General features: G+C 47.1%; 1 protein-coding gene across 2 annotated transcripts in view; it reads right to left on the minus strand.

Moving 5' to 3' along the window:
- Positions 1-15,151, minus strand: part of LOC120017569 (echinoderm microtubule-associated protein-like 4) — a 98,992-nt gene that overhangs the window by 16,873 nt on the left and 66,968 nt on the right. For both annotated transcript variants that reach the window (XM_038960411.1, XM_038960410.1), the window contains exons 3-4: positions 3,053-3,194; positions 2,189-2,410 (exon numbers count right to left, since the gene is read on the minus strand). In XM_038960411.1, the coding sequence (XP_038816339.1) occupies positions 2,189-2,410; positions 3,053-3,194 (364 nt within the window). The remainder of the gene's footprint in view (positions 1-2,188; positions 2,411-3,052; positions 3,195-15,151) is intronic.

Here is a 15,151-nt window from a genome sequence, read left to right on the forward strand (position 1 = left end):
CTGTGTTATTTTTTGCAATCTACATTATAGTTACGGCCCAGAGTTTAAACTTGACCAGGCCACCATGTAAACCTGACAAGGAAAAACTCTGTACCCTTAATGAACATTCATTTCACCCATGGCAACCCTCCTGTTGGGTTAATCTGGACCTGAAGCACACACACACACACACACACACAGAGATATTGTGCCTCAAAGAGCCACCCAGGTGAGCAGTACGCATTACGCAACCCCTCAGTGCCACAGTCACTGCACCCCAAGCACAGGTTAGTACACATTGGCTGGCCGTCCAACTCAAGCCCCAGGGTTCAGGAGACAGAGAAGGCCGAAATGTTAAGAACCACACTGCAAGCGTGAAGTTATAGGAGGAGGAGGTTGGGTAACATTGCAGAATGAAAGGTTTTGGAGAATGGCTCGAGAAGAGAAGAAAGAGGGAGAGAGAGAGAGAGAGTGAAGAATACCACTCCTCGTGCGAAGCTGTGAGACGGAAGGGTTATTTGCGAGACGTAATGTTTTGGATCACCTCTGCGTGGCGGCTGCTCAACCTCCAGGGGGCAGTCGTGACGCTGAGGGGCAGACGGTTGGGGGGAGGGCTGGTTTAATGATGCGTTACACCGCCACTTTTACAGAGTCTGTACTCTGTCCTTATCTACAACACAATATACGTGATTCAGCAGCCGATTTGATCCAAAGAGACTTACAGTCATGCGTGCATACATTTTACATACGGGTGGTCCCGGGAATCAAACCCACTACAAGCACTATGCTCTACCAACTGAGCTATAGAGGACCCTGGAGACGGAGTGACAGGGACGGCGAGGGAAAGACACCTAGGGATCCTCTGCTGATTTTAACTGCCTGCGTGGAATTTGACAGGAAAAGAACAGCCTAGACTGAACAGAAGTGATCCATAACCCCACCACAAACACGCGCACACACACACACACACACACAAAGGCCTGGGGAGGGCAAGAAGAGCACACACAGGGTTAAACACATAGACCCCAGCACCAGCCTGCTGGGGCCCTCAGGAGAGGAGTGAGGGGCGAGCGAGAGGAAAGCTAACAGTCCCACGACTGTGGTATAGTATCATTGCTATACAGCACATACGTAACGTTGGTTAAAAGCCCTGAATGGTGCACTCACTGCATCTCAAGACTTTATTCCAGCTAAGTGAGTGTGAATTCAAGCCTGTTTGAGACTCCCATGCTATCCATTCCCCTGGTTAGATTGGAAAGGGACCATTTAATAGGTAAAAACCACCCTATAATACTCGCATGCCTCTCCTGCCCTGCATGTGCACTGCGCTGCTCAGAAGCCTGGTCCATTTCATATTGGGTGGACACACGCACAATTGCTAGCAGATGAGTTTTCCAGCAAATGTGTCTGGCACGTCAGCGGTCCTGACTAATAACCTGATACTGCCTAGTCTAATGAGCAGGGATGTGTCACCGGGGTGCTCTTTGTGAAACTGAATTGATTTTCAATGTTTCTGAGAATAATTGATGTTGATCTATGGTATGGGCCATGAGTGTGAGGCTGACCAGTGCTTTGATTAGTGAGTGCAGTCGATCTGTGGGCTGGAGCGTGTGTGTGTGTGTGTGTGTGTGTGTGTGTGTGTGTGTGTGTGTGTGTGTGTGTGTGTGTGTGTGTGTGTGTGTGTGTGTGTGTGTGTGTGTGTGTGTGTGTGTGTGTGTGTGTGTGTGTGTGTGTGTGTGTGTGTGTGTGTGTGTGCAGAATGAGTCTCAATGCTCAATGAGTCACAATGCTCACAGCTGGTACATGACAGACGGGGCCTCCTATCCCTAACGATACAGTGAGAGGCCTCACACTGTTGCGGATGAGTGCAGAAGGGACATCTGCAAACCGTTCCACTCCTCTCTTCTACTTTCCTCTCGTCTCGTCTGAATGAAAGGGCTGTGCTACAAGTAGCCTAAAAGGAAAAAAGGTAAGTAGTGTTGAGAGCAGGTCGAGAAGCGAAGGTCTGCAGTGGCGGGGTCTGTACGTGGAAAGATAGCTGAACGTACAGGTGAGAGACGGCGACAGACGGGAGGCGGTTAATAATGTGAGTGATCTGAGAAGCAGGCCAACCCCGCCCACAGTGAAAGGTAAGCTAGGGGCAAGAGCGTTCAGAGTGTCGGCAGAGCATTGGGTTGGTAAGGGAGATCAAAGTGTGCGTCGGCGGAACCTTTTGGCTGGGGAAGTGCCCTTGCTCTCCGGGGCCTGCCTTTGGGACTGAGGGGGGTGTGGGGAGAGGGGGTGGCTGGAGCTGGAGGGGGACGGCGAGGACTGCATGGGGCGGGCAGGGGGGGCTTTATCGTTAGCCTGGTTGGGCTGGGAGGGCCCCTCCTGCTTCTCCTTGATGCCCTCCATCGGAGGGGTGTCCTTTTTCCTCTCTGCTGTCTGACCGCTGTGGAGACAACCAGGGGGTTAACAAAACAGGGGGACACAACCAGTGAAGACAGGGGGACAGAAACAATTCTAAGAGGACAAGCTGGTCCTAACTCTGTGCCTATGCGAGCAACTTCACTACTGCGAAGACTTGCAAAGCCCCGACTTCCTCAATAGGCAGTGCAAAGCCGACTCAGCATATTTGATTAATGTCTAGTTAGTCATTGAGGAAGTGCTCAGCAATGCTTAGCCATAGGCGTACATACAGGCTGTGACATGTACCCCATCACAACATTAAAGTCCTGAAAGAACCAGGGTAAATTTACAAGCTTTATTCTGTTGAATCACTGCAAGCTGGAAGGTAGAAAGTTAAACACGTGATGAACATTAAAACAGGTTGAAACATTAAACACATTAAAACAGGTTGACAAATGAGATGAATGTGGCGTTTCAGAGCAAAACCTCATGTCAACACAGGCAATGGCTGCCGATCAGATATGAGCAGGTCTAGAGTTGAGCAATGACTGTTTTTGAATGGGAAGTGTGTGTGTGTGTGTGTGTGTGTGTGTGTGTGTGTGTGTGTGTGTGTGTGTGTGTGTGTGTGTGTGTGTGTGTGTGTGTGTGTGTGTGTGTGTGTGTGTGTGTGTGTGTGGTACAGTACCTCTTGGCTGCTGAGGAGAAGGTATCCTTCCTGGCGACGGACACTGTGGAGCTCTCTCGGTCTCTATGGCTGGGCTTACGGCTGCTGGAGCTGCCGTTGGGGATGCAGGACATCGAGTAGGCCTCGCGCAGGGGATTATGGCCTACAGGGAGCAGGAGAGAGCACATTCAGAAGGGACAACTATAAGATATACACTGAGTGTACAAAACATTATGCTCTTTGCATGACGAGACATCAAAATTGGCCAGCATCGCTATGGAACGCATTCGACACCTTGTAGAGTCCATGCCCAGACGAACTGATAGCTGTCCTGAAGGCAAGGGGAGGGGGGTGTCAAGGGGTCAGAATGTTTCATTGCTAGGTGTTACTGCACTGTTGGAGCTAGAAACACAAACATTTCCCTGCAATAACATCCGCAAATCTGTGTATACGACCGATAAACATTGATTTTGATTTGAGCAAAGGGGAGATGAGTATAGGGGACGGGGAGGGGTTGAACAAGGGAGCATGACTGCTTGACAGACAGACAAACAAACAAGGGTTACGAGTCTGATCCGAGGGAGGACAAAGGAAGGATTAGGGAGGGCAGATTCCTGGCTAATCCCATCTCACCCCCCTCCCTCACCCCGTTAACCAGACAGCCTAATTGGATAAGGAGGGAAGAGGGAGCTCATAAGACAGAGAGTAGGCGTCTCGTTGAGATAAACCATCGATTAACGGTCCTCATGCAGAGAGCCGGAACACACGCTAGATACACCATAAACAGCAGTATGGGCACCATGATGCAACACACCGTAGGAAACACACTCATATGAGTTTCATAAGTAAAGTGAATGATGAGTATTTGAGTCAATACAGCCAAGATTCTAATGGATGATGACACAAACAAATGCTGTGCCATCTTGGAGAGAAGATTAGATGAATGCACTCTTCTATGCTTGGGTTTTAATTTAACAAATACACTCAGTCCTTTCTAAGCACTTCTGTAAGAAGTACTGTGTGTAGAGTAAGTCTGTGCACTGACTGGATGGACGGGTGAGGGGCGGAGTTATGTTTGGGGGCGCGTGGTGTCCCAGGAGAGGCCAGATCCCGTGTCGGAGACACATGGCCCAGTTTCACGGCCCATTACCCCCCCAGTTCAAACACACACAGCATGGTGGAGGATCTGGTCTCCCTCTGCAGGGCCGGGTTGGGGGATACCCCATCCACCAACACCCCCACCGCCACCTCCCTGCTCTCTCCTGTCTCATCCCCTCCCCCATCATTATCAAGGCAGAAGACAGCTGGAGACTAATTAGGAGAAGACTGGCAATGCTGGTACACAAGGCCTGAGGGAGAGTCAATGAGTCTGACGAATAAATAGTCAAGCAAAATCAATCCTGTCCTATTCTAAGGGCTTTGTATTAATAATGATTTATGCCTTGCAAGAGGCAGAGTCTTCCTCCATCAACCTGGCTTCCTGATCGTATAGGCCTATTTATCTCTCCCATCGAACTGCTGTGATTGACAGGTGTGTGTGTGTGTGTGTGTGTGTGTGTGTGTGTGTGTGTGTGTGTGTGTGTGTGTGTGTGTGTGTGTGTGTGTGTGTGTGTGTGTGTGTGTGTGTGTGTGTGTGTGTGTGTGTGTGTGTAGAATGAGTCTCAATGCTCACACAGTCTTACAACATGACAATCTCCCTATGGATTAGCTTCCTCATTCCTGATAATAAATGATTTGGAAAAGAGGAAGAAAGGGTGGGAAAAAAACTGGAGCTGGAAAGTTAAAGATAAGAGGCAGGAAAAAGAGAAAAGTGAATGAGAGAAAGGGATACAGTGCTGAGCAGATCAATCAATCAAATGTATTTATAAAGCCCTTCTTACATCAGCGGATGTCACAAAGTGCTGTACAGAAACCCAGCCTAAAACCCCAAAAGATGTCAGATTATCAGATGTCTGATAAAAACCCAAGACTGTACGAAGTAGAGGGGAAAGAAAGACTGAACAAGAGACAGAAAGAGAGGAAGAGATTTCTGGTAGTTGAGTAAGGAAACGGGGGTCTCAGGAGCAGGAAGGGGCCCTGTTTGGGGGGGGGGGGGGGGGGTGCCTGCTCCAAGTGTGTGTATGTGGGGCGGAGGTGGTTTGCAGACTCTCTGCAGAGTTGGCCTTGCAGTCAGAGCATGGGTGTCTGAAGAGAAACTGAACTGAACCATGTGATTTCCTTTGCTTCCTGTCTGCTTCAGTCCCGGATTACTGCCCACGTCACTGAGAGAGCAGGACAACAGAGCTAAAATATTCAAAGCACCACCGTTGTATGTGTCAAACTGCCAGTGCTGTAACACATCAGCTCAATAACCTCTTAATTGCATCCATGTCAATTTCCCAGGAGTGCTGACTAACCCACTACAATAGGACGCACACACACACACACACACACACACACACACACACACACACACACACACACACACACACACACACACACACACACACACACACACACACACACACACACACACACACACACACACACACACAGCAGGGGTTGCCAGGAGCCATCGCTATGGCAATAGATGGAATTAAATAGGAGAGTGATGTCATAATGAGATAAAAAGGTGACCAGCCGAATGGAAAGATGACCGGAACGAGGGATCAGAGGGTGTGAGAGGGAGGAGAGACGGATGATGGATAGAGGGATGTGTAACGAAAAGGCTAAGCAAGGGTGACACAGGGAGAGCACTTCAATTAGGGCTGTGGCGGTCATTACATTATGTCAGCCGGTTATTGTCATGCAAAAGCCTGCCGGCCTCACGGTAACTGATCGTTAATTAGCATTAACACGTTTAGCATCTCCAGGCCTCCCCACATACAAGCCGCTGATGCGTGCCTTTGGAACATCTATACTGAACCAAAATAGAAAACGCAACATGTAAAGTGTTGGCCCCATGTTTCATGAGCTGAAATAAAAGATCCCAGAAATGTTGCATACGCACAAAAAACGTATTTCTCTCAGGTGTGGCATATCAAGAAGCTGATTAAAGAGCATGATCATTACACAGGTGCACCTTGTGCTGGGGACGAGAAAAAGGCCACTCTAAAATGTGCCGTTTTGTCACACAATACAATACCGCAGATGCCTCATGTTTTGAGGGAGCGTGCAATTGGCATGCTGACTGCAGGAATGTCCACCAGAGCTGTTGCCAGAGAATATTATGTCAATTTCTCTACCATAGGCCGCCTCCAATGTCGTTTTAGAGAATTTGGCAGTATGTCCAACCGGTCTCACAACCGCAGCCCACTTGTAACCACACCAGCCCATGTCCTGGCTCCCAAGAGATGGCTTCGCCCTTGTCCTGTCATGTAAAATCCACAAAGGTCCTATTTTCTAGATTTAGAGTTATTTGGCAACTTTAGTTGTGAGTGATACAAACCTCAGAATGTCTTAGAAATCAAAACATATATGGGCTGCATGGTGAGACTACAGTCTATTGAGGATTTGGGCAAGTAGCAAAAAAAAAAAGCTTCCGCTCCGTTCCTCGCCTCAGGCTGCACAGCTGTTCTCTCATCAAGTGATCATATTTTCACCCATCAGACTATTCTCAATTTAATCTTGTCCTCACTAATATGAACAATTAGTTTTAATTTAGAATGACCATTATTAAATGGGCAGGAACAGGGACAGGAGAAAAAAATACTTGTCCTCTGTACAGTGCATTCAGAAAATATTCAGACCCCTTGACTTTCCCCACATTTTGTTATGTTACAGACTTATTCTAAAATTGATTAAATCGGGTTTATTTCTCGCTCATCCATCTACACACAATACCCCATAATGACAAAGCAAAAACAGGTTTCTATACATTTTTGCACATTTATAAAAATGCAAAACTTAAATATAACATTTACATAATTATTCAGACTCTTTCCTGAGCACTTTATTGAAGCACCTTTGGCAGCAATTACAGCCTCAAGTCTTCTTGGGTATGACACTACAAGCTTGGCACACCTGGATTTGGGGAGTTTCTACCATTCTTCTATGCAGATCCTCTCAAGCTCTGTCAGGTGGATGGGGAGCGTCGCTGCACAGCTATTTTCAGGCCTCTCCAGAGATGTTCGATCGGGTTCAAGTCCGGGCTCTGGCTGGGCCACTCGAGGACATTCAGATACTTGTCCCGAAGCCACTCCAGCATTGTCTTGGCTGTGTGCTTAGGATCGCTGTCCTGTTGGAAGGTGAACCTTCGCCCCAGTCTGAGGTCCTGAGTGCTCTGGAGCAGGTTTTCATCAAGGCTCTCTCTGTTCTTTGCTTCGTTCATCATTCCCTTGACCCTGACTAGTCTCCCATTCCCTGCCACTTTTTATTTTTTATTTACTTAACCTTTATTTAACCAGACAAGTCAGTTAAGAACAAATTCTTATTTACAATGACCGCCTACACTGAAGAACATCCCCACAGCATGATGCTGCCACCACCATGCTTTACCGTAGGCATGGTGCCAGGTTTCCTCCAGACGCATTCTGGCGAAAGAGTTCAATCTTGGTTTTTATTCAGACCAGAGAATCATGTTTCTCATGGTCTGAGTCCTTTAGGTGCCTTTTGGAAAACTCCAAGTGGGCTATCGTGTGTCTTATATTCAGGAGTATCTTTCGTCTGGCCACTCTACAATAAAGGCCTGGTTGGTGGAGTGCTGCAGAGATGGTTGTCCTTCTTGAAAGTTCTCCCATCTCCACAGAGGAACTCTGGAGCTCTTTCAGAGTGACCACCGGTTTCTTGGTCACCTCCCTAACCAAGGCCCTTCTCCCCCAATTGCTCAGTTTGGCCAGGCGGCCAGCTCTAGGAAGAGTCTTGGTGGTTCCAAACATCTTCCACTGAAGAAGGATGGAGGCCACTGTGTTCTTGGGGAACCTTCAATGCTGCAGAAATGTGTTGGTACTCTTCCCCAGATCTGTGCCTCAACACAATCCTGTCTCAGAGCTCTACGGACAATTCCTTCAACCTCATGGCTTGTATTTTGCTCTGACATGCACTGTCAACTGTGGGACCTTATATAGACAGGTGTGTGCCTTTCCAGATCATGTCCAATCAATTGAATTTACCACGGGTGGACTCCAATCAAGTTGTAGAAACATCAAGGATGATCAATGGAAACAGGATGCACCGGAGCTCAATTTTGCGTCTCATAGCAAAGGGTCTGAATACTTATGTAAATAAGGTTTTTCTTTTTTTATACATTTGCATGCCATGGGCTCTCAGACCTTGTTCCTGTACCTACCCAGTGCTTAATTTGGGAGACAAGTGAAATCTGTTCCTGAACATCAATAGTAACGTTTTCGCAACGACACATATTTCACTAAACTGTTGACAGCCCGTCTACGCACTGAAGAAAGGAATATAGGAGAGAGAGGAGATGGAAATGCATGGTGGTGAGATATTCTGCACAGATGAAGGAAATGTGTCACTCACTTCATTACGAAAATATGAAACAAATCCTGATTACTAGGATATTCAAAATCAAATGCAAATTCACTAACTGTAGGCAAACTGTAAGCCGCCCTGCATAATCAATGAAGCAACAGCATCGCCTAGGGCTATATGACCTCTCCCAGACTCATGGATAGAACGTTTGGGGTGTAGCATAAGGTAACCAGTCCATCCAGTATGCATAATAATAAAGTCCACACTCAACTGCGATTACTTGAGTTTGTTTACTTTTGGAGTATAGGTTAGACCAAGTATGTACCAAAGACATCTTAAATCAGTTTTGTTTTACGTTTTTCTTCCATGGATAATATGCGGTAGGCAATGTATTGTATAACGGCACAACCATCCTTCTAATTCAGGGTTTTTTCAGGCTTGGGCTCATAAGCATTTTGATTGAATCATCACCGTAGAAAGCGCTGTCCATTTCGTTGTGTTAGGCTTTAAAACAGCATCCACCACAACCATGTTTTACACTGCCTTAAAAGTATGATAGACCTACTGTTCTGATGATAACTGTTTGATGTGATTTTCCATTGTATTTGCATTGATGTTAGTGGTTAGAGGGACAATAGAGCCCTGAGTACCAGGCCATTAGGACCTGATGGTAACAATAGAGCCCTGAGTATCAGGCCATTAGGACCTGGTGGTAACAATAGAGCTCTGAGTACCAGGCCATTAGGACCTGATGGTAACAATAGAGCCCTGACTACCAGACCATTAGGACCTGATGGTAACAATAGAGCCCTGACTACCAGACCATTAGGACCTGATGGTAACAATAGAGCCCTGAGTATCAGGCCATTAGGACCTGATGGTAACAATAGAGCTCTGAGTACCAGGCCATTAGGACCTGATGTTAACAATAGAGCCCTGACTACCAGACCATTAGGACCTGATGGTAACAATAGAGCCCTGAGTACCAGGGCATTAGGACCTGATGGTAACAATAAAGCCCTGAGTACCAGGCCATTAGGACCTGATGGTAGTTAGCAAGTTGCGTACTACCAAAGCATGTCCAGAGTGCATAAAAAGGGGATTACCTTGACTCAAAGGTCACGTGGAATTTTACTGCAGTCATGGGCCGTGACTCATGACTGCCGGTGTGATGGTAATACAGTCACCACAACAGCCCTACTCCAATCCTACCATTCATACAGTAAAGGGTTCTGTTTTTTTGCCTTTTTTTATATAGTAAGGCACTTTTTAAATGCATCCTTTGTTTCCGGGTTGGGAGTCGCTGGTATATCACATATCCGTTATACATTCTGTATATTCTTTTATTGATTCCGGATTAAATACATTTTTGGCCATTGGTTCGTTTTGTGGCGCTATATTACTTATTATATATATATATATACACTGCTCAAAAAAATAAAGGGAACACTTAAACAACACAATGTAACTCCAAGTCAATCACACTTCTGTGAAATCAAACTGTCCACTTAGGAAGCAACACTGATTGACAATAAATTTCACATGCTGTTGTGCAAATGGAATAGACAAAAGGTGGAAATTATAGGCAATTAGCAAGACACCCCCAATAAAGGAGTGATTCTGCAGGTGGTGACCACAGACCACTTCTCAGTTCCTATGCTTCCTGGCTGATGTTTTGGTCACTTTTGAATGCTGGCGGTGCTCTCACTCTAGTGGTAGCATGAGACGGAGTCTACAACCCACACAAGTGGCTCAGGTAGTGCAGTTCATCCAGGATGGCACATCAATGCGAGCTGTGGCAAAAAGGTTTGCTGTGTCTGTCAGCGTAGTGTCCAGAGCATGGAGGCGCTACCAGGAGACAGGCCAGTACATCAGGAGACGTGGAGGAGGCCGTAGGAGGGCAACAACCCAGCAGCAGGACCGCTACCTCCGCCTTTCTGCAAGGAGGTGCACTGCCAGCGCCCTGCAAAATGACCTCCAGCAGGCCACAAATGTGCATGTGTCAGCATATGGTCTCACAAGGGGTCTGAGGATCTCATCTCGGTACCTAATGGCAGTCAGGCTACCTCTGGCGAGCACATGGAGGGCTGTGCGGCCCCACAAAGAAATGCCACCCCACACCATGACTGACCCATCGCCAAACCGGTCATGCTGGAGGATGTTGCAGGCAGCAGAACGTTCTCCACGGCGTCTCCAGACTCTGTCACGTCTGTCACATGTGCTCATGTGCTCAGTGTGAACCTGCTTTCATCTGTGAAGAGCACAGGGCGCCAGTGGCGAATTTGCCAATCTTGGTGTTCTCTGGCAAATGCCAAACGTCCTGCACGGTGTTGGGCTGTAAGCAGAACCCCCACCTGTGGACGTCGGGCCCTCATACCACCCTCATGGAGTCTGTTTCTGACCGTTTGAGCAGACACATGCACATTTGTGGCCTGCTGGAGGTCATTTTGCAGGGCGCTGGCAGTGCACCTCCTTGCACAAAGGCGGAGGTAGCGGTCCTGCTGCTGGGTTGTTGCCCTCCTACGGCCTCCTCCACGTCTCCTGATGTACTGGCCCCCCTTTGTTCAGGGACACATTATTCCATTTCTGTTAGTCACGTCTGTGGAACTTGTTCAGTTCATGTCTCAGTTGTTGAATCTTGTTATGTTCAGACAAATATTTACACAAGTTTGCTGAAAATAACCGCAGTGAGAGGACGTTTCTTTTTATGCTGAGTTTATATTTAATATAAGTAGACATGCACTCATAATTGACTGTTGCGCATATAAAGCACACACAAGTTACCGGTGGCTGAAAACACAATCATCGCGGGATGAACGAGTGACCAATTTCCAGCCAAGGGTGGTCCATTTAAAAATCATTCCTTCCTCCCTCGCCCCGCAAGTGTATACTCGTCAGACATCATGATATGTCATTTGAGGGCTGAGGGGATAGGGTGTGTATTTTAAGTGTTTGGCCCGCAACAAAGAAGATATAGAAGACGAAGAAGCCGATGAAGAAGGAGACGAAGAAGAAAACGAAGAAGACGAAGAGGACGAATGTCAGAAATAAAGTATTTCTGATGAGGTGCACATCAAAGACGCACAATTCTTTCCCAGTTACTGAGTGTTGGTCCCATTAGCCAATCGGAGGGAATGCAAGGGGAGGGAGCAGTGTTGCCAACTTAGCGACTTCGTCGCTATATTTAGCGAGTATTCAGACCCCTCTAGCGACACATTCAAAAAACCGACTAGCAACAAATCTAGCGACTTTCTCTGGTGTTATTGGAGACTTGGAGACTCTGTGGGCCCCACCCCTGTCCCAAAGCACTCACAGGCTGCCCAGTCCTCGCGCAGCAGTCCCTCCCAGCTGCAGTCAGAGCAGGAGATGTTCACCCCTCCGCGTCCTGACTGCAAATGAATCGCGCATGCGGGAAGACGCCGCTGGCTGATCCCGCCCTGGCTTACATTAAAACAAAACAATTAACCTGAATTAGGGCCAGACTAGTTACCATAATTTTCTCACATTGCCATTGACAGTTTTTTCATTGTCTCTTTTTTTGTCCATTTAGATTGTTAATGTAGATTTTATACAAATTTTTATTTTTTTTTGGTTAAAAATGTTCATGTTTTACTGTGACTTATTGTAGGCTCCTAAGTGGACCAAAAGGTCCAAATTAAGAAAAATAATTTAAAAAAATTAAAAACTAAGTAACTCCACCAGTGTGTCTCTTTTGGGTCACTTTTGCCGGTCTCAAGCCCGGATAAAGGAGGAGGGTTGGAATTGTGACATAAAAACAAACAAGAATCGACAGAAGAAAGTTCATTTGTAGTTATAAACATATTTAGGGTGTTTCTTTACTTACTTTTTGTCTCTCCCACGACATTATTCCTCTCTCCTACAGCGTCCATCACAATTACGTGCACATAGCCAATTATGCAAATTAGGCGATGACGTCATTTAGCGACTTCTAGCGACTTTTAGGACAGCCAATAGCTACTTTCCTTACTGAGGAGTTGCCAACACTGGGAGGGAGCGGGACGAATACGGATAGCCAAGGGAAGGAAGTTGGAGCTCAGGAGAATTTGAGTGTGAGGCAAAGGCGAACGCAAACCTTTGTACATATATTTTTAAACAATCCCCCAATTGTTTAATTTTCCAACCTTACTAGCCGGAGTTGGTTAGTTGTGTGCACTATTTAGTAGGAAGTGATCGTTGATGTAAAGTTGAGTGTGTGAGTTGTAGTTCTCTCGTGAGTTGTCATTTGCTAGCTAGCCTGTCAGTAAACTAGCTAAATTGGACGGGTAGCTATCACCAGCGGGTTGTTTTCCGCGAGGACTGCGTGCATCAAACCATTTATCCCTCTACGAGCTAGCTAGGTAGTGTAAGTAATCTCAGTAGTTTCTATATTTGGGACTTGTAGCCAACTGTCGGTAACCGCTTCCTCTATACATTTTTCACAAGGAGACCAGTTAGATAGCGTCCACATCCCTGCACGCTGATTGGGTTCCTCTGAACAGAAGGGAGTTTTTCCTTTGGAGATCAGATAGCCACGGCCCCGCGAGCAGCTAGGTTTCTCTGATCAGAAGAAATGTAACATTGTGAGTGAGGAGCATGTGTCAGTGCGTATCTTGTTTTTGGTGGGCTGCGTTCAGCCCGACTACTTCACCAGTAAAGTCAGGTCTGCAACGTTAAAGGGGTATACCAACAACTTTGTATTGGTACTTTTCTTTCGGTTCTTTTACACGGAGCTCAACGGGGGTTTCAATTGTGTATTTCTCATTGTGATTTTATAGTGTACTATTCCTGATTAGTATCAGTAAGGTGATAATTATCTGCAAGAGTATACCAGTTCAACTGTATTTATCAACTTTGATAATGTCTTTTAGATAGATGTTCACCACGGGCAACAATAACTGGCGACTCATTCTCTGGCAACTCGTTTTCAGACAAATATGTTCAACTCGTCATTAGTTGATCCACTAACCACTGCATTTAGACTCATTAAAGTCCTTTAACGGTTTTGAGAAAAACAATTGTTGCTGCGTTCAAATATCGCCGCACTGTACCCGTCACTGTGTCATCCTGTGAACCCCATCAATGCTGCTCGCAGCTATATTTATGAAAGACGTTCTCTTCATGGTGACATATCCTGAATAGGTAGAGAAATGGGGACGGGATCTCTCTTTATCAAGGAGCCATGGCTTCCCAGCCAAGACACTTCCCGAAGAGAGAGACTTCCACATGATCATACAGTAACTGGTTTCATTAGAGAAAGTGAAATGTCAGGACAAGGCTGCCCAGTCACCACACACACACACAGATAATGTTCGACTTCCCACAATTAGGTGCACGCACGTGCATGGCCACAAACACACACACGGGCTCACACACACACGGGCCCGCACGCACACACACACACACACACACACACAGGGGCACACACACGGGCAAACACACACACACGGGCAAACACACACACACACACACACACGGGCGCACACACACACACACACGGGCGCACACACACACAGAGCGCACACACACGGAGCACACACACACACACAGGCCCAGGAGACAGATGGTCTTATTGTGTGCAGATGGACAGCTCTGGAGTCAGTTAGCCAGGCTACGGGTGAGTGGGTGGTGGTTATTACTGAAGCGTGATTACAGAACCCAGACGCTCGCCAATGACTCTGGGCGCAACACATTTTATCTCTCTCCTTCTCCCTCTCTCTCTCTGAGAATGTAATCTCTTTCTCTGCCTCTCTCTGAGAGTGCATTCAATCTCCCTCAGTCTTTCTCGCTCCCTCTTTCTCTCTTGCCCAGCCGGGGAATGATATTCCTGACAGGGACAGCCACAGGAATTCCCTCCCCCTACTGCTGGCTGGGCATATGAGCCTCTACTTTGTCACCGAGCTCAGAGAGGACCTCAGTTGGTTATAGTGTGAAAGAATGGAGCGGTATTTATACCCCCATGGACAGATTTCATTCACAGTGAGAGACTGGATTGTGATTATGTTCCTGTGCTAGACTGTGATTGAATTGAGTGTGCCAGCACGTGTTGTGAAGGTGTGTGAAGGTAAAATAAGCACGTTCCTTGCTGTGCCTCTCTGGTAGACGGTGTTAACCGTGGCATAGCAACACTCCAAACTGGCCCTTCCGCTAGCCCCAAGCACGCACTCACACACACGCATAGGCCTACACTGCTGCGATCTGAATGGAAACGCTTTGCACCGAGAGTCAAGGTCGGAGTGAAACTGTTAACAGATCCAGGTTCTGGCGCCGCTCCTGAACTTCCTTTGTGTAAACACAAGCGGAGGAACACAAGATAGCTGACTCTCACAACTACGTCCTGGCGAAGAAATCCAAGGGAGAGGGGCTAAACGAGCCATTGGGAAAGTGGAGATGAATGGAATTTACAGTGCTAGAGCACAGGTATGGTAAGTTGTACAGAAGCGAGTGCAGATGGATTTGACAGTGCGTGATCGGCTTACGGTGGAGAGATGATGTTTAAAACTGCCCCGTTGTAGGGTTTTTCTAGAGGGTTTAAAAATTGTAGAATCGTGAGAGCACATGGGATGGTGATTATGATGGTGACTGGTGGTTTCGGTGAGAGTTCAGGGGGGGGGGGGGCCTGAGGTGACTGGTGGTTTTGGTGAGAGTTCAGGGGGGGGTCTGAGGTGACTGGTGGTTTTGGTGAGAGTTCGGGGGGGGGGGGGGGGGTGTCTG

The sequence above is a fragment of the Salvelinus namaycush genome, chromosome 22, assembly GCF_016432855.1.
Source record: "Salvelinus namaycush isolate Seneca chromosome 22, SaNama_1.0, whole genome shotgun sequence".
Taxonomy (NCBI): Eukaryota; Metazoa; Chordata; class Actinopteri; order Salmoniformes; family Salmonidae; genus Salvelinus; species Salvelinus namaycush.